Genomic DNA, 21,421 nt, shown 5'->3' with positions numbered 1-21,421 from the left:
ATGTCGTCCTACACTTGCGGGTTTGCGTATTCGTGCGCATGTGAGTGACCGGTGCAATGATACTGTACAATTGCGTTGTTTCGTTATCTACCAAAACCATAGAAAATACATTTAAATCAAAACACTTCATTTCGAATTTTCTGTCACACGCCGTATCAGCCGTATATCATTTGATGAACTTTATTCTTGAGAACATGTTGGAATGATCACATGTAATGTTTTTTCTTTTTTAAGTCGACACTAGACGATGACCGTTTTTTTTTATAAGTGGCTTAACAACGCCATCTGCTGAAATAGCTTTAGTGTTATTGTGTCTTTAAAGCAGTTAGTTGAAATTATGAAAAATAGTATTATTATTCGCCAATAGATGTCGGGAAGATATCAATAAAGCTGATTATTGAAAACACAAATAAAACATTTTCTGAAAATAAATCGTAGCTAGATCGATTTATCGCCCCCGCAATCCCCTGTATACTAAATTTTATAAAAATCGTTATATATATATATCTAGTCTTGCTATAAATACTGAGACAATGGAAAAAAAACTATTGCAAATAACATTTATTAGTTTTACAGTGTGTTAGTTTAATACATAAATATAAAACAATTTAAAGTATAAAAAGCTTATTAGTGTTCTCTATTGGCTGCAATACAGTCTTTTAAACGTTGAGGTCAGTTATCAATAGAGGCACGCACTCTTTCCATGAGAAAAATTTTCACTGCCAATCGTACGGATTGTTTTAGGGACTCCAAATTATCATGGCGCTTAGAGCAAGCCGTACTCTCTAAAACTGACCATAAATCATATTCCAGCGGATTAAGATCGGGACTAGACGACGGCCAGTCTTCAGCTCTGATGAAGTCCGAAACGTTCGTTTCCAACCAAGACTGCGTAGACCGAGCTTTATGACCTGGCGCCGAGTCTTGCTGGAAGGACCATTCTTGATTATAGTGCTGTTAAGGGGCTTCACTACCTTCTCAAGAATGATATCTTGATTCACTTGTGCCGATGTTTTTATACCTTTTTCACAAAAGTATGGCTCCGTCACTCTTTCATAGCTAATACCCCACCAAACCATCACTGAAGTCGGATAGTGCGCACGTTGCACTCTGTCGACTAATTGGGAAGCTTCCTTAGATCTTTGAGCATAAATACGGTCATTTTGTTTGTTAAAATGTTGCTCAATTGTAAAAAATTTCTCATCCGTAAACAAAAATTTTCTATGACCTTCCTTTGCGCACCGCTTCAGTAGTTGTTTCGATTTTACCACCCTATTCTCTTTTAAATTATCAGTTAAGAAATGACCAGTACGTCTCTTATAGGCTGCAAGTCCCTAAGTCATCTTTTAAAATACGCGACATGGTTCTAGGTGCTAAAATGAAAAATTTATGGCCAGACTAAGTATATATACTTAGTCTTATATATACTTAGGCCATAAATACTGTTACAATTAAAAATCAACAAAATATTACATTTGAATTTGGAATCTGTCATTTTTATATGATTGCTCATTGAGTTTTCTCATTTTGGCGCCAATACATTGTACAATATTTTGCGATATTAAAATGGAGTGGGGTGATAAAGAGAACCGAATCGCTGTGATTGCATTACACAAAGTAGGTATGGAGCCAAATGCAATTTTTAAAACTCTACATACGCTTGGTATTAGTAAAATGTTTGTGTACCGGGCTATTAATAGGTGCAATGAGACCTCCTCTGTTTGTGACAGAAAAAGATTTGGCCGTCCACGTAGTGTTCGTACGAAAAAGGTGGTCAAAGCAGTAAGGGAAAGAATTCGAAGAAATCCTGTCCGAAAGCAAAAGATTTTATCTCGGGAGATGAAGATAGCACCTAGAACCATGTCGCGTATTTTAAAAGATGACTGAGGACTTGCAGCCTATAAGAGACGTACTGGTCATTTCTTAACTGATAATTTAAATGAGAATAGGGTGGTAAAATCGAAACAACTACTGAAGCGGTACGCAAAGGGAGGTCATAGAAAAATTTTGTTTACGGATGAGAATTTTTTTACAATTGAGCAACATTTTAACAAACAAAATGACCGTATTTATGCTCAAAGCTCTAAGGAAGCTTCCCAATTAGTCGACAGAATGCAACGTGGGCACTATCCGATTTCAGTGATGGTTTGGCGGGGTATTAGCTATGAAGGAGTGACTGAGACATACTTTTGTGAAAAAGGTATCAAAACATCGGCACAAGTGTATCAAGATACCCTTCTTGAGAAGGTAGTGAAGCCCATTAACAACACCATGTTCAATAATCAAAAATGGTCCTTCCAGCCAGACTCGGCGCCAGGTCATAAAGCTCAGTCTACGCAGTCTTGGTTGGAAACGAAGGCTTCGGACTTCATCAGAGCTGAAGACTGGCCGTCGTCTAGTCCCGATCTTAATCCGCTGGATTATGATTTATGGTCAGTTTTAGAGAGTACGGCTTGCTCTAAACGCCATGATAATTTGGAGTCCCTAAAACAATCCGTACGATTGACCGTGAAAAATTTTCCCATAGAAAGAGTGCGTGCTTCTATTGATAACTGGCTTCAACGTTTAAAGGACTGTATTGCAGCCAATAGAGATCACTTCGAATGAGCTTTTTATACTTTAAATTGTTTTATATTTATGTATTAAACTAACATACTGTAAAAGTAATAAATGTTATTTGCAATAGATTTTTTTTATTTTTAATTGTAACAGTATTTATGGCCAGACTAAGTATATATTCTATATATAATCTGAATCTCGGAAACGGTTCCAACGATTTTTATAAAATTTAGTATACAGGGGATTTCGGGGGCGATAAATCGATCTAGCTACGATTTATTTTCAGAAAATGTTGTTTTATTCGTGTTTTCAAAAATCAACTTTATTGATATCTTATCCCTTCGTTAGGTAACACTTTACAAAGTATGCATACGTCTGATTATAGCTATGCGAGAGTTGCCAGAGGGTCGTGGTTCGTTGGGAAAGTCGATCTTCAAAACGATCTGGGTCTTGAAACTATTAGGGTATCCAGCCTAGAGAGGCCACGTACCCTAATCCTGTCTTGAAAGTTAAGTAGTTATTACGAATCAATGATAAATTAAACATAAAATAAATAATGGTCGTTTTAATCAGTTTAAATCTGTGGGAGGTCGTTGGCTGGGTGGCCAATTATGCAATAAGGACCAATAAGCAAATCATTCTATCCGTATGTTTGCGTCTGAGACAATCATTCACTTAACTGATTAAAAGTAAATTAATATTCGCATTTATCCATCTATTCAAATTCATATACCTACACACTATGTTTCTAAGAAAATCATATAATATGTACCTACACGTACGAATCATCGTAATGACACTTGAAGTAAGTTTTGTATTATTGAAAATATTTAATATTTTAAATTAGCTACCACAAGTGATTGTGGTGATGACGCCGACACGTATCATCAAAGATTATTGAAACATTTTTAACAGACAATCAGTCCACCGTGAATTTACTGTTATGGGTCAAGTGTGTGGCGGCATCTATCAACTAACCTGGAAACCTGAATCTTAATTTCTGTTTTATTGCTTCAATGGGTGGACGAGCTCACGGCCCACCTGGTATGAAGTGATTACCGGAGCCTATAGACATACGGCGTACATACCGACACCCACGAAGATACTGAGAATGAATCTATTTCTAAAATACTTAGAAGACTAAAGCATACATTAAAAACAAAAGAAGGTAAAGTTAAGTAATCCAGGCGCTTAGTGACAGAAATCGACGTAATTACTTCAATACGCCACGTAGGGCACTGGTGACCTACACAGCAGTCAAAGGGCTAACCTGTATTACACTAAATGGTAGCACCCATCCATGTATTTAATCTATTTTTGAAACTCGAACATGTTCGAACATAATATTAATGATATAAACAAAATATGATCTGCCAAGACAATGAACTATGACATTGTGATTCGTCTAAAAAACAAAAGTTCAAATTTCTTTTGTTTATCATCAGTGAATGGGTATTGACGCCAAATTAAATAGGTAAGTATTTCTCTTATCTGTCTCAAAAGATGTATGTCGCAGTCATGTTTCAAAGTTAGTCATAATGATAATGTTTATTATTGTAGGATTTTTGTAATATCACCATATTGTTTTCGTTCAGAATAATCATAAACCCACAGGACGTCAAGTCAGTAGTAGTCATTATCACATCATCATCATCGTCAGCATCATCATCTCTCAGTCAGCGGGTTAGTCCAAGCCCGCCTGGACTGCGCCTCCAACTCGTAACCTCGGGATAACTCAGTGGGTCGGAACCAGGATGGGATGGGGCGGGCGATAACCGTAAGAGCCGTGTAGAGCGCGAGAGTCATATACTTTGTGTTATTCAGCTGTGCATACGGGATACGAACGTTTGAATCTTTTTGTTTAAATCGCATTCAAAGGTGTGGCACTGTTTGTTGGCTGTTCTCCGATCTGGTACAAGCACTTCCCACATTAATCATATTCGGACAGCATATATGGGCCAGGCGAAAAGTAAGAAGGCGTCCTCGGTTGCGTTTCATCCAGTATTCGAGGTTAGGACATCGACCCCCTGGACTATACCTCCAGTACGAATGGCCCAGATTGGGCCTAGGACGGGGACGCACCCTGGGCATGGAGGTCGGCTTGCCACCGGTTATCAGTGTTCTAAGTGAGAGTTTTTTTAAGTTATCGATCGCGTAAAAGCTTGCAACAAGTCCACTACGTTTGCCGCTAGGGGCGCTGTTCCAACTCTATACAACTTTGAGTTAACTTTTACGCGATCAAGAAGCTAAAAAACTGGCACTACGCACACAGGACTATTTAAATCTCGCTAAGTGTATTATTATAGCAAATTGTGATTCAATAAAAATATGGTAGTACGTCGCAAACTCTCGTAAATGTTACGAATTAAATCTTCACCGTGGAAGTCAATCGTGAACAATTGTTGAGTACCTACGTATTTCATTAGAAAAATTTGTACCCGCGTGCGGGATAACATCGTGCAATAACATCGTGCAATAAAAATCAAACCCGCAAAATTATAATTTGCGTAATTACTGGTGGTAGGACCTCTTGTGAGTCTGCACGGGTAGGTACCACCGCCCCGCCTATTTCTGCCGTGAAGAGTAATGCGTTTCGGTTTGTAGGGTGGGGCAGCCGTTGTAACTATACAAGGTGGGTGGCGCATTTACGTTGTAGATGTCTATGGGCTCCAGTAACCACTTAATATCAGGTGGGCTGTGAGCTCGTCCACCCATATAAGCAATAAAAAAAAAAGAATTAAAACTTTGTGTTAAATTGCTGTAACAAATAAATCGCATTGTATATAACAAATATATTCATTAGTATGTTGTGTGTGTCCGCGTAATCAGCACGAAACTAAAATGCACGTTAAAGTCCCAGATGTGAAGAAATGTTGTTTTTGCATTCCTTTACGGCGAGGGATACTTTTGTTTGGGATTGTAAATATTGTAAGTAGTATTAGTTATTAGTCCTTTATTATATAACTGAGTTCGTACATGATGGCGCTAGGTTAATTTTATATCCTGCCGAGTTTCCATCATGCGTTTTAATTTGCAGGGAAGTACTTAATAGCCGTTATCCTAATGCAATTAGGATTCACTATCCAATTATGTAATTGTATTATAGTTTGACTACGCATATATAAATAGCGTATTTCTAATGTATCAGATTTAATAAGTAATAAAGCACATACTTTTTTTTGGTTAATACAAATTATTTGCTTATGTTAATGCGTTGCGTTACTAGGCGAATTTCTGAACGTCATAATTACAGATTAAATTTTTTTTTTTAAATATAATTATATTCTTATATATGATAATATTTCCTACCTTTCTTTCGTTTTGCCTACATGTGGAGAAACGGAAATTTCGGAGATGTTACATTTGAAAAGATTTCCGAGTTGTCGTGAATTGATTCAAAATGTTATTGATTTTTCTAGATTATATCCATCGTAGCTGTGTCGTTTCTAGTTATCACGACAGAGCTACATAGGTCAACGGCACTGAACGACAATACTATGGAGGTGACTACCTCTACTGTTCTCTTCAGTATCTTTGGAATGAGCATGATATTAAATATCTTGCTACTCGTGGCTGGATATCAGGTATATTAGATCTTTTTTCATGAAACAATACCTATCGTAGGTTAGTACGGATAAAAAATAATGTTTAAATTGGTTTTTTTTTATTGCTTAGATGGGTGGACGAGCTCACAGCCCACCTGGTGTTAAGTGGTTACTGGAGCCCATAGACATCTACAACGTAAATGCGCCGCCCGCCTTGAGATAAGTTCTAAGGTCTCAGTATAGTTACAACGGCTGCCCCACCCTTCAAACCGCGCGGACTCACAAGAGGTCCTACCACCAGTACAAGTGTGTGCTTTTTCATTAAATTGGTGCAACCGTCACTAAATTTATTGTTTTTAAATTAAAATTTTATTATGTATTTATAAGCAACAAATTCATTGCCCAAGAGACGCATCCTATATTGGCGAATTAATTCTTGCTTATTCGCTAATAGCCTAAGGGGCTATTCCATGTTTTCCCTACGTATTCGCTGGTAGCCTAAGGGACTATTCTAGTTACGTCCGGACGGGTAGGTAAGCTTACGGGATCAACCTGAGACAATTTGCTAACGCTAGCCTCAGCAAGAGCAGTGCTACGCAGATTCTACCACCGGGTAGGAATGGCGACTCACTGAGAAGATCTGTGGGTTACTCAGTGGCTTAATTGGCGATAAAGTATAATTTATCTATGTAGTATTAAAATAATATTGTGAGCCGGATTATGTCGGAGTACCGGTAGCTTAGTTAACCGGATATCTTTGTAGGTACTCGTATGACAAAAGTTTGAAATAGTATAGAATTTTTAAACGAAGAGTTGAAATGTTTTCAGAAAGACATCTCAATGTTGCGTTTGTATAATTATTACGGCGTGGTCACTATATTCGCGGCATTGATCCCAACTTTCATGCTGCTCTCTCGGAAGATGGTTTTCAAAGTTTTGGCCGCCTTCATAGCTATAGGTAATCCATATTGGTAGGTAACATGTTAGTAAGTAGTAGTTACTAAGTGATTATTATTCACACAACATCAAATGCAATACATAGATAAGTGGATTTTTTATATTTGTATTACTATTACTAAATTAGAGAGGTATCTATAGTTCGTATTCACTTTTCTACTTCTAATGTATAATAATGTAATGGTATATTGTATAATAAATAATAAATAAATGGTAATGGTATAATAAATAACCTGTATGGGTATATTAAGATGTAATGTAGGTACATTTATAGTTTATATATAGTAAATTGTATGAAGTATGGGGTTTCACGTCCACCCATTCAAGGAATAAAAATATAATAATAAGTTAAAATAAAACGAGTTGTGTTTTAGAAAAGTAATCTGTACACTCTCAGAATTCTCCAATAATGTAGTTAAATTTACCTAAACTACGTTTTTTACGATTTTATTTGATTTCATTGAAAATACGCATACATGAACATTACAGATTTATTTCAACTTAAATTACTTAAATTCAATGATATTTTATATGTAAAAAGAAGCAGATATGTTTCAAGCGCACGTCAAATGAAGACTCGAAAACAGGCCAATTGGGACGTTTCGTCTTTAGTCGCGTCTAAATAAATGCAATAATAATATAACAAGTGCAATCGTTCCAATTATAGCTATCTTTTTTTCACGTGCTTATCCCATATTTTGTACTTTTCATTAATGCTACTTGTCAACATGTGTGTGCACTATATCGGTAGGTATGTAGATATATATGGCGCGATCAGATTTGAAGAGTCAGTTACTATGAAGATAACATTTCTGTTGTATAAAAAATCATTGCTTAAATTACATTTCAGCAATGCAAATTTACGTCATCATATTAGTGAGGAGTGAAATTGTTAAGCTAGAAAAGGCTCAAATAAAAATAGACGATGAAGTACCGCCGCCGTGTCCCGACGAGGCTTTTGTTGATGCCGATACAGAAACTTTATTGTAGCTAACGTTTTAAACCGTAAGTCGATCTTTGGAAATGATAAATGAAAAATAAAAATATTAATGATATTCTGGTTTTTCAATGAATTAATTGAATTAATGTTATTGTATATCAGCTCGCAACTTGGTTCGTCTGCAATGTCCTTTCGCTTTAGACCCGTTTTCAGCAATGGGATGAAAGGTAGAATGGAATGGGATGGGAAAGGATGGGTGAAATGGGATAGGGTACCCAAAATATTTGCGAGGGTTTAAACTGTTTCTAAAATTGATTCTATGATTTGGACATGAAAATCTAACCGTCTGTACAGCGCTACTTTCGTATTTACAATTTTAGTATTGATGAGCCAAGTACCAAGCGCTGCTTTTTTTTGGGTCAAGAGAAAATCGCCGGACTCGGGTCTACGCGGTGTGGGCGGTTGGTGGGCATGTCGGAGTTGAACCGATTAAAACCTCCTATGGCCAGCTTATGTCCAAAACTCGGATGAGACAGACCTTTTCCTCAATATCGGTAATAAAAAAATGTATCTAATTTCGGTAATAAAAATATAAAAAAATAAATACTTCTACAAAATTATGAAATTATAATGTTTAGGCATAATAAGCAGTGTCACTAATTTTTTTGCTCCATAGTTAATAAGTCTTGAGAGAATATGAAGTATCTGGCAAGGAAGTTTCATTGTAAATTTCGTGCCACTTGCATTCGATATTGCTAAGTTTCAAAATCAAAAAATCTGAGACGATTCAGAAAACAGGGCCGCGAATACGACACGTTACGTTGAATGAGAACCGAACAAGAAGTTCTTCTCAATTACGTAATATTATTATTGAGGCGGCTGCGTTTACGGCAGCACGATTCCCGTACAGCGTTAATACCCTCATATTCATATGAAATGCTTTAAGTATTCCCAAATTTTGAACGGGAGCACAGGTGGTCGGCCCCAGGACACACAGTCGTGACTTACTCAGAGCCCGCCATTGTTTCGATAATATTCATTGAAATAACGAACCCGCTTAAATATAACATTGTATACGAAATTGGCCATTACGACTCGTGGTCTGACGGCAAAGACACCGCAACATGTTACGGTTGTAGTTTATTGAAGGAAAGCGCATAGGTATTTTTCTTTGTCGATTCGAGTCTTGGTTTTTGTAAAATTACGCGAATGTCAGTTTCAACATGAGTTCGTTCTCATTTACCGTGTTTCATAGGAAACGCTTTTCAAAATTTGACGCGGTGCGTGTCGTGTAATGTAAATTGTCTTAAGAATAAAATTAAGATGTTGAGTTTGAATGTGTTTTTGAGGGGTGTCGACGTACCATGTACACGTCAATGCTTCATTAAACAAAGCAATAATTATGCATGTTGTATTTAACATGAAATAACAGTATATTAAACAACATTTACAATTGTAATTTTAGTAGTGTGATTTTAAATGTTTTAATTTTAGCGGGCTTTCTGTCTCTCTGCCACAGACTAGTTATCTCAATGTTTGTAGAGAAAGCTGCCAGTATCTGTAGGTGCATGTACAATCCGCCATAGGTAACGAAATAGATTTTCGAATTATTGTCTATTGATTATTATTGAAGTTGCATACATAGTAACGTGATAAGTACTTACAAGTATTATTCTTGTGTTTGTGTATTATATTATTGAACATATTATATAAAAACAAAAAGTGCTCGTTAGCAGTGTTTGATAAAAGAGTAGATTTTAATAAATTTATTTTGATTGATAAAGTTGTTTTGCTGTTTGAAGCAATGCGTACATGTAGCATGCCGTCGTCCACCATTTTGAATATGATCTAATGATTCTGTATATTTAATAATAAACATATGTTGTTTTTCAAATATTTTATTGATATGTAAGTTCATTACGTGCATAGCTAATTGGCCGACCAGTTTAATACCTCGATGTATGTACACTTAGCATTTATTATAGTACTTTCTTATATGCCTTAGTTTCTGTAGGTATATTTAAGTAGCATATGGCATACGAGTGAGAGAAGTCTGAAAACCGCAACCGCTGTGGGCGGGAAGGACATGATCAGTTAGGTACTCGCTGTTTAAGGACATATCAGAAACTCGTAAAAAATAATGAAAATATTTTATGAGTTTTGCGTTAATTATGTAGAGAATAATGCGACGAAAATTTCTAAAGCATTGATGTAATTAAGAGAGAATAAAAATAAATAATATGTACGAAAAATGCTTTGATAAACTATTTCAAGCACAAAGCGAAATTCACCTAGAGTTATTTTTTTTCTTTTTATTGACCTTGTAGGCAGACGAGCATACGGCCCACCTGATGGTGAGTGGTTACCGTCGCCCATGGACTTCAGCAATGCCAGGGGCAAAGCCAAGCCACTGCCTACCGCTTAATACTATCTACAAGCCTCGTTTGAAGAAGGACATGTTATAGCGCTCTGGAAACACGGGTGATCTGAAGTATGTAGTTTGTGATAGTCCAAAATGGGTTAATACTTTATAAGCCCTCTTTTTTAAATAAAATTAGATAGTATACGACCCACACATGACTTGGAGCTATTTTTATTAAATTTCAAGACAAAACCATTAGGTTATTTGCATTATTCAATGTTGTCAGGGAATTCAGGTTTCAGGAAGATTCTAATTATGTTTTTAAATGGTACTTTAAGCGTAGCCGAGTCTCGGTAATGTAAAATGCACTTATTAGCAGAGGAGGGCGCCGTGAGAGCAGCGCCTAATGGTGCCATTCAACGGTTGAATGGAAACGCGAAATTGCCAACAATTATATACTTTCGGAATGATAACCGGTGGAAGGTCTTTACGAGGCGTCCGCGGACGAACGTCTCGTTCTAGTTGAGACTATGATGCAGGCTCAGGAGAAAAGGTTTATTTATTTCAAAATAGTGGTCCCGCAGTAGTCGAAATTCGACCTATAATTAATTAAAATTATAAGTTTAAACATTATTATAGTTCTATTGTCAAACATTATTATATTTCTATAATATGATCACAGATTTCGCTAAAACTAGACTATAGGTAAATAATATTGAAGATAAATAATATTAATGTATTTTTAATGCATAATTTAAAAAAAATAGCATTCTGCACTCCTTTTCTATATTCTATATATAAGTGTGGAAAATTTCATACTCCTCCGTCCGCGCAATTTTCGTAAAAGGGGCACAAAGTTTTTGCTTCACGTATTGATGTATAGGTATATGCTATTGTGATTATAATATATTATATATTATTATAAGTACGTATTATATATAATATTTTTATAGTCGATTAAAAAAAAACTTCGTATCAATCCTCCAGCGACCATGAAAAATGTAAAGCAATCGAAACATCGGAAATAATATGAAGAAAATAGAATACACCAGATTAAATTCTAAATTTGATTTTAATTATGTCAACGGCTCGCGAAAACCGAAGAAACCGAAAAAAAATTACTAAATGTATATTTAGTTGTATCGATTCATTGATTTTGTTGATATATAAATTGTTGTTACAACTAGATGTCAATTAATAAACTTTTGAACAAAGAACGCGAACCGAAACGGTTATTGTCAACATTATATTGATGGTATCTGGGTGAGGCGAGGCGAGGTGACGTCACAACATGGCGGGCAGGTAGGCAGTAGTGGAGATAGGATCCGGTCATCCTGTCCATTTCCGGTCTTCACGCGGCCGTGACGCTTCCGGGCACGCGTCGCAGCCGTCGCCGACGTTGATATAAAGCAGTGTGCACTGGACAAGACACTGCTAAATCTTACTAATGATAAATACATTAACGAAAAAAATGTATCCATGCTCTTATGAGCCGATAAATATTTATGCCCATTGCTTTTTTTTAATTTATTGCTGAGATGGTTGAGCGAGCTCACGGCCCACCTGATGTTAAGTGGTTACCGGAGCCCATAGACATTTACAACGTAAATGCCGGCACCTTCCTTGAAATATGAGTTTTAAGGTCTCAGTATAGTACAACGGCTGCCCCACCCTTCAAACCGAAACGAATTACTGCTTCACGGCAGAAATAGGTAAGGTGACGATGCCGTAAAGATAACATAATGCCGGGTTCCAAGGGAAGGTCTTCCACCTCACGTCCCCACGTGGACGGTGGTGTTTAAGTTGTCTTAATTATTGCTTACGGATACGGTTTCTTTCCAGATGAGCCGTGAACTTGAATAGGTATGCAGAGATAAGTGTCTACAACAATACCACTCACTACTGAGGAATGAAACCGATTTTTCTATTTCTTAGTTAATCTGTTATTCTAATATCTTTCTTAAGTCGAAAGTTATACTTTTGTAATTGTGTTACTCTGACTGGCTCTTCTATTTAAAAAAATCAGTTTGATATTCCATGTTCCGTCACTCCACGTTCGCAAGAGGAGTTTTGTGAAATGAATTCGTTTCTGGCTACAATTGAATGGACTCCGCTGATGCTGCTGTCATGTCTTGAAACTTCTGCTGCTGCCATACCATGAGGATGCTCTCTAACTTTCTATATTTAGCCGTTTTGAAGATTTACAACAAAACACACATGTAGCTAGTAGGTAAGTATGTAATTTTAATAGAAATGCTTTATCTTTATTATTTGTTACTACTACGCGTATAATAACAAGATTTTCTATTTTGCTGAAAAAGAACACTTCTATTAGAAATAGCAAAATCGTGTGTTTATATTCTGATATCTGCCTATATTCTGATCTGTACAATGGCTGATTTCATTTATATCTTACTCACACTACTCATAACTAGTAAATAAGTTTTCTTTGATACGCTTTTATTAACTTCAGACGTATATATATGTTTGTAACGGAATCTTTGAACATGATTTTGACCCCCTTCAAAACGTCGGGCTAACTCGAAATTTTTTAAACTTATTAAGGACCGATGACAATTCATATTAAAAGAAAATTGAAAAGAAAAATAATTTGAAAAAATTGAAATGAAATTAAAAATGAAAAATAAATAATAGTTTAAAAAAACTAACAACATACGCTTTTATAGAAAATCCAACTAAATATATAGAAACTAAATTTTAATAAATTTGAATTTAAAATAGTGTAAGAAGAAAAAGGATTTTATTGTAAAAAAGCGTGGGGTGCTTTTCAGGATATTATTAAAATAACCCTTCTACTCATATCTGTTCATAAAATATTTATTACTACTGATACCATGCACCCCACGCTTTTTTTACAATAAAATCATTTTTTCTTACACTATTTTTAATTCAAAATTATTAAAATTTATTTTCTGTTTTTTAGTTGGATTTTTTATAAAAGCGCATTTTGTTGGTTTTTTTAAACTATTATTTATTTATAACTAAATTTAAATCAATATCTAGTAATACGACGTACTACATTTAGATTTCATGATTGTAAACTTTATGTATTTTGGAGTTTTGGACATCATCTTGTGATTACTGAAGGACTAGGTTTTAATTTTTTAAATAATATAATTACTAAATATTCCCTTGAGCTATTTGGTTTGTGTGACTGATTTCTTTGGAGGATTTCTTTACTGATAATATTTCATCAAAGTCTCTACTCGTAGCAAAAGGGTTACGATGAAAACGATTGAAAGAAAAATCAATATTCTCAATTTTTCAATTTTGAAATTTGTACAATAATACGCGGTTTTGAGACATCAATGTGCCAGTGAATTCCCATTGGCGTCATGCATCCCTGTTCCTTCATAATATATTGACAGGTGCCCCGAATAGCACCTGACAGCGGTCATGCCCATATGTCGTTTATCCTCTGTAAAACACTCACGCGAGCATCCCTCACACACAAACGTCATTTAAAATATTTCATATACATTACTCTTCTAGTTTCCAAACTTTTAAGAGGTATTGCATATCGAGACGCAATGAAAAATGTACATTGTCAATAAATATAGTGAAAAGAAGTAATGGTTGAGACGCAAAATTAAATACGACTTAAATTAAACCCAAGTAAGTAATAGTTAGGTGTAATTAAAGTGGTGTTTTAAAAACGCCTTCTTAATGCGGTCTCCATGTGTAGGGGACGTGACATGTGCCAAGCGTTCCTACACTTGACTATTTTTTTTAATTAATTACAAAGTCCTTGGTTGAACTATTTTTGAAATCTAATTACTCTTTTGCAGTAGGAACGTATGAGTATTTTGATTTGTAGCATTCTTTTATATCGTTCTAGACTATTCTAGAAGGATAGATTATGCCTAGTGTTATTTTAATTACGAAACCTGTGTTAATGTCGTTAGCTTGAGGGCAAAGTCAATAAATCGAAGTCAAAAAGTTCACATTACGCCCTACCACCATAAGACCCGCACAGGCAGGTACCACTGTTCTGCTGATTTCTGCTGCGAAGCAATCGTGCGTTCGTAAGAGACAGCCGTTACATAAAGGAATTGAGATTTCGATCTCATGTCTTAAGGTGATATTCATCCGGTTACCACTTAACAATAGAGTGCTCTGAGGAATTTTTTGAGATGATCCCCTCATCTCCTTTTTATCATCGCACCTCCCGCCATCGGAGCAAAGTTCATCCATATTATCTGGAACCGCTGCGCTCATCGACAGTGCGTTTCCAGAGGTTGGGCGACAGTAACCACTTACCATCAGGTGTGCCGTATGCTCGTCTGCCTACAAGGGCAATAAAAAAAAAAGGTGAGTCGTGAACTTGGTATCCATACGAATACCGGACGTCTCGTTTGTTAGAGCCTGAACGCTTTATTGGCTTTGTTGCTATGTACTTATCGACATAAAACATATTTATGTACCAGACTGAACAAAATTTTCTATTTTAGTTTTTACCTACAACAAAAAAAAGAAACAATGAATAACATAAAACAAGAACGCGTTGAATGGATAGATTTTTTTATGAGAGTCCCTTGTGCACGCTCTTTTAAAATTATCTTCCGCTGGGCTAATTTGTTATGAACATAAAATAAATATATCATTTAGAGTGACGTGATTAATGAAATAGAAATGTCATTTCTGACATAAATCTACTATGTATTGTCTAAGAGAGAATTGAAGTCGTCGTGGCCTAAAGTAGACGCCCGGTGTATTCGTATTAAGCGATGCGACTATGCCACTGTTCATATCTCACCAGCGGATACCAAAATTTCTGATGAAATACCTACTCTATAAGTATTCACGAATAGCTTCAATGACGACAGAGTAACATCGTGTAATAAAAATCAAGTCCATAAAATTGTAATATGCGTAATTCTAAATGAGACATAGACTTCAAGCTTCAAAGTACCCACATTAACTTCATTAACGTTGTTGTGGATAGCCACAACAACGTTAATGAAGTACCCATAGGGGTACGCCTACTCCTTAAAACCTGATGGTCCCTGAGCTTGTTGACCTGTGTACGGGATAAATATAAATACTAGTTGATATAATTAAAAAAGAAATATGGCTAAACATTAATTACTTTTATCATAAGCTTTTTTTTATCCTACCTAATTTGATGACCTTGCGAATCCATTTCAGCGTAATCCTCACAAGTAAGTGATCTCACGGGGCACAGACCTGACGACGTTGCTACGGTAGGCATCGGCTTGGCTCTGCCCCTGGTATTGCTGAAGTCAATGGGCGACGGGAACCACTCACCATTAGATGGGCCGTATGCTCGTCTGCCTACACGGGCAATAAAAAAAAATCTACCACCCGATCGGAAACGCGACTCAAGAAACGGCGAGAAACTCAGTGGGCTGTGTCTGTGGGTTAATTTACTCGCCATCCCTTCGTCGCAAACGACGGGTTCGACGAAAAATCCTGAGCAAAATTAATACAAAGCAAACGATAATTCTATCTAAATATAATTGTTTGATATAATAGTTCCGTCTCCAAGACAATCCAGTTAAAACGCCTGAACAATGCTACGCACGTGCAAAGTACCCACATTTTTTCGTAAAGAGGGACACGTGTTTCGCCTGTGATCGCGACTTTCACATTTGCGGCGCCTTTGCTCGAACCGTTTAAGACGGCGCGTCGACTTGGTATAATAATATTCGTGCGTCGTCTCCGAAGTATATTAGCTCCGGTAATGGCGCTTAATGACAATACGTAAATGGCGCATTATGTGACGATTGTGTATTTCCTCGTGTCGTGACGTCACAAAACGAACCTCTATGATTTTTCGGGGTTATTTGAACATAAAAGACTTCGCAAATTCAATAATTAAAGTTTTGATGAAATCAAATTACACGGTCGAGCGTCCGGAATGCTGAGCAAAATGACATGTCGCGTGATCTCGTCACTTGTTCCCGTCGCCTTAAGGTTGCACATGACGTATTAACTGGAAAATATGGAATGTCGCAGTGTCGTGATCGAAAATCTTCACTAAAACACTCTCGTGTCGTTTGCAATGACGTACCTTTTAATTATGCGCTACCTTCCGGGCAGGCGGCGCGTATCATGTTCCTTTAACTGGTACATTTTTGTTTCAAAACGGGAGTTTTTAGCTCAAATATGTAATTTATTTAGCATTCTGATATTTATGACAAGATCTGACAAACAAATTTTTGTGTTAATAATTTTTTTTTGATAGGCAAAGAAGAGTAACAGTGTTACAAAGGTTTACCTAATTTAACTGAAATCGTTTACCGTTATCCGTCTATTTATTTAATTCAAGAGGGACATTTGTCAATCGACATAATGTTCCTGTTTTAAGATGTCGTGTGTAAGAGCTCAGGAAAGTACTGGGTCTAAAGGTCTACAAGTAATGAGGCAGAAGATTGCGCCGTCACGTATCGTAACAAGCGGACTCGATGTTGTCCGTCCGTCTGCTTACGACGTATGACGATTTTGTTTATTTATAAACTTATTGGCAATTGACCGCTTGAGATGGATGAGGGGTCAACGGTCTATATGCAGGATTACACGTTTGTATTTCGAAAGGACATTATTGTACTGCGTTTTGTTTATTTTTCAACAGGTTCTAACACAATGTTTATTTTAAATAAGATTGATTGCGAGTCAATCATAATTTAAGCGGTCCTAATTTTATATCGTAAGTTTTATAATTACAATATTATCAGTTAAAACTTTGTTCAATTAAAAAAAAAATTGATTTCAATAAACAAATTATCAAACACGTTACTTATTGTCTAATGTTCTCGTCTGACTCAACGGCTACATCAATTCGGTAGCGTTCTCCTACGAAACAATACTAATTTGTTTAAAATATCAGATGGACACCCACAATAAAAAAAAATAACGCGCGCCGGACAACATTAATATATCGGAGAAACAATAAAAAAGTCGCGTTTTGAATAATAACAGCGCGCTCGATCCCCGCGCGTATCTGACGTCTGCATCTCCCAACCTGCGACCGGGTATCGCATTACATATAAAATATTTATTATTTATAGCTCGTAATTAATAAAAACACATGGGCACTACAAAAACAAGTAGCCCGAGTGGCTAACAGGAACAGATAATAACTCAATCGAGGCAGCATTGCCGTCCGCAATTTGTTCCAGTCGGAGATTTGATCTGGGAGCTGGCGCATGTTTATATGTATAAAGAAACGCGTTTTGCCTACAACAGTAGCTTAATGTCTTAACATGATATGTTAGCCCAGGTCTACTGCGGTTACGTAGTAAATGCTTCTTACTTTTACGTCGTCGCTTATCTTATTTATGTTGGCGTCTTAGATTTTATTTTAATATCTCTGTTGTTTGTTGATTTAAAGGAAATTTTGCATGAATATATTATGGTACATAATTGATTTTTTATTGTTTTTTGAAATTCTGTTTTTTTTTGCAATCGTTTGATTGGTTTATGGTCTATCTGGTATTATCAGAGTCTGGATATAACAAAGGCTCACTTACTTCACCATCATACGAGTTGAAAGTGGAAACTTAAAAATTATTTGAATCTGTGTGTTTGAATGTGTACGTATTTGTATTGAAATAAAATCATTCTATAGGCTAACCTTAAAGGTGGATCTCACGAATGGTACGAGATAGACAGCATAGATAGGAGCCTTATCACCAGAAAAAAATATATTCATATTTCACAAAAAAGTAATATTATATAACGAGGTTTTAAATCGTTTACTTCGACAGATAAGGATCTATGTAATTTTTGGCACATAAAGATTTGCCTGACAATCGCGCTTTTGACCTTGCTTCGTAACGTTTGCTTGTTGATTCTATTTATAAGGCGTCAGTACTCTTTTATCATATTCTTATTAAATCATATTTAAATTTGCATCCGTTACATTTGACACTAGCCAAAGTCGTAAAAAATCTCTGTTTATTTGGCTGTCAGAAAATCCGAGCGTTCGGAATACGGACGGTGCGCGCGTGGGTTTGAAATACGAGCATTATGTAGGGAAACTTTAATAAAGTTCTCATGAAAATGCAACAATGTGGCGGTCGCAGTAACTTAATCTAAGGGAATGAATCTGCAAATGAAATCTGCAATGGAACAACGCAATCTCAGAGCTGTGATTTTGTTTTGGGTATTTTTTATGGCTCGCTTTTTATGTTCGAAATATGTAATATATTGTATTTAAAAACGGAACGTTTTTATTGTTATTTGGATATGTACTCATAATTATTTCTTTCAATAACAATTCATATTCGTAATAAGGATTTAAGACGTATTGTTCATGTTTATGTGGCACTCGCGATACCTATCAGTCGTTAAAATTCACGATAATAGATTAAATTTTAAAATTATTGTGGTAAATTTTATAGCTCAATCTATAGTTAGGTTCATTTATGAACTGGTATAAAGTTCCACGGTGCATGTGAATTGTGATGAGGCACACAGAGATTTTATATTTTTAATGCAGAGTACAAAGCGTAGCATTCGGTAAACGAAAACCGATCCGACTTTTATCCGCGACCCGACATGCACTAAAGCTGGTTGTGCTCCATATAGATGAGATAAGTTAAATGTTTTTGTGAACCTTGTTGACACCACGCATATTGTAATTATGTAAGGCGATATACAAATGCTTAGCCGCATAAAAATAATTAAATGTTTTTTTATGTACTTTAGTTATTTTATGGAGAAGGTAAAGTATTATTAGTTTTGCTGAAAAAAAAGGGGGGAGAGGGAAATTGTAAATGACTCTTTTTATATTACATAAAAATAAGATCTAGAATTATTTAATTGTTGGGCTGCGTCTTTGCTGGCACAATTCAAGCGGTATAGTTGTTCGCTAATTAACAAACAGAACATCACTAGCTTTAATTTGAAATACTTGTATATAATGTACGGAGTCCTTTGGAATTTGTTACAAACAAAGTAAATTAGCGATTTCTAATTAAAAGTTGTGAACATTGAGAACCTTTAATTTCTTATGTGTTGTAACGTATTTATTTTGGTATCACCTACCAACCAACCTTTGGTTTTGTCTTTGATTTACCTACTTTGATATATGTAGTTTACATTACATAAGAGGTATTTCAATTTAGATCTCATTAAACCAACCATAACGAGCAAAGCGATCTAATCAATTGAAAGCAATAAATCATATTCAGTGAAACAAGCGAAAATTACGTCAAATTTTGATAATGAAATAGCTTATTAAGCACTAATTGAATTTGTGTATGTCTCCTAGAGGCTCCTGATTTATTTGGGTAAAATAACATTATACAATACATGGTTCTAAAATTTGAGCAAAGGTGATTATTTTTCATTAATAAATAATAAATAAATAATAATAATAATAAATATTTACTAACAATCACACCACGTTAACTAGTCCCGTGATAAGTTCGTAAAGAACTTGTGTTACAGGTACCAGATAACGGAAATAAATGTAAGATTTTTATTATACACATACATATATTTAAGATACATCTATAACCCTGGAAAAGACATTTATATTTATCATACAAATATCTTCCCTTGGCGGGATTCGAACCCGCGACCCCCTTGTGTAGTGACCATGTCACTTACCACTACACCAGATGGCCGTTACATTAGTATTGAATTAATAATTTGTGCATGCAACCAAGTTTAAGCTGCATTATGCTGTTAATAAATAGATTATATTATGTCCTAAGACGTAAGGTCGAATTTTGAATTAGGTACATACGCCGAAAAGGCTTGCCTGAGCACAAAAATACATAATGTGCTATCGACTCGCACATATTCAACGGTGAGTTAAACAATGATTCTAAATTTTAAAATGCTGTACGAGAAAGTATTATAATGGATCGCATACTATTAAGTTCATTATAACAAGTGTACAATTATGATGAAGACGACCTGAGCGATGTGTTGCGTGCGTTGATGCAAATTAGCCCGGATGATGATTCAATTTCTAAGTAACGTGTTCACTTATTATCATGACGTTCTTTCATTGAACGATTGTTAAATGAGCGACGTTAAGTGTCGTCGTTAACGGTTAGTTTTTTTTACAATTATCGGATGCTAATTTCTGTGGTTACAATTGAGCTTGAAAAGAGAATTGATTGTCTACCTAATTATTACTTTACTAGCACACTTTAGTGCGGGTCGGCATGGCGGAGTGTTATGTAATTTATTGTTGGAAGTGCAAATTTTATTTAGTTTTAAGATTTTTTTTCTTTGTGTATGCATAAAAGAACCTCACAGCTATCCTAATATTAAATGGCTACTACAGATAATAGATAATATGAACGCTCAGCCTACTGAGTTTCTCGCTGGATCTTCTCAGTGGGTCGCGTTTCCGATCCAGTGGCAGATTCTGCGAAGCACTACTCTTGCTAGGGCCAGTATTAGCAACACTCCCGCTTGAGCTCCGCGAACTCACCTACACGTCAAGGAGAAGCTGAAATAGCCTCTCAAGGATATCAGCATAGGTATTTAAAAAAAAATGAACGCTACCTTACATGAAATTTGAGTTTGATGTCTCATTCTAGAAAATCAGGTTGGATGGCAGCTCTCTTGCTGCTTGTGTATCTAGAGCATTAAATAGTTGTTGTCTAAAATAGGATATTTTTTTAATAGCCTAGCCTAGAATATTTTTTTAATGTTAAAAGCAGTTTATTGTATTTTTTAAAAGTCCCGATATGCGAACAATGGCGACGTCTTCGATCAACATTCGAACTGATGACCACGACAACTCTGCTAAGGGTTCAAACGACCAAGAGGAAGAAGAAGTTTCATTTTGTAATGCAGACAAACGTAACCTATACCAGACGTGATTAAACCTGTTTTTCGTATAAGCTTCATATAAAGCGTAATTCAAATTTTCCTTTGCCGAAAATTTTCAACACATCTGACAATTTGACGTGCCGCAAAGCTATGCCGCCATAATTTTTTTTAAATACAATTTTCGTTAATCTAATTTTCATTCGTACAAATATTCTTATAAAATCTTCTGAAACTAAACTATTCGTGTAAGATGCAATCATTTAATGTACAAACTAT

At 35.8% G+C, this 21,421-nt stretch overlaps 2 protein-coding genes across 4 annotated transcripts in view; one reads left to right on the top strand and one right to left on the bottom strand.

Moving 5' to 3' along the window:
* Phb1 (prohibitin 1) overlaps positions 1-21,421 on the bottom strand; it is a 67,519-nt gene that overhangs the window by 5,358 nt on the left and 40,740 nt on the right. The window lies entirely within an intron of this gene.
* On the top strand, positions 5,354-8,116 carry LOC114245883 (uncharacterized). Of its 2 annotated transcripts, none has more exons than XM_028178189.2 (4): positions 5,354-5,487; positions 5,979-6,143; positions 6,933-7,062; positions 7,912-8,116. In XM_028178189.2, exons 1-4 carry the CDS (start codon positions 5,401-5,403, stop codon positions 8,049-8,051), a joined length of 522 nt encoding a protein of 173 aa, XP_028033990.2. In that variant the 5' UTR covers positions 5,354-5,400; the 3' UTR covers positions 8,052-8,116. The 2 variants fall into 2 exon arrangements, with proteins under 2 accessions (XP_028033990.2, XP_089596342.1); XM_089740216.1 differs by having other exon boundaries at positions 6,933-7,075.

This window comes from Bombyx mandarina, chromosome 04 (genome assembly GCF_030267445.1).
Source record: "Bombyx mandarina strain Sakado chromosome 04, ASM3026744v2".
Lineage (NCBI taxonomy): Eukaryota > Metazoa > Arthropoda > Insecta > Lepidoptera > Bombycidae > Bombyx > Bombyx mandarina.
The sequence above is the reverse complement of the archived record's forward strand: the minus strand, read 5'-3'. Positions and strand labels throughout refer to the sequence as shown.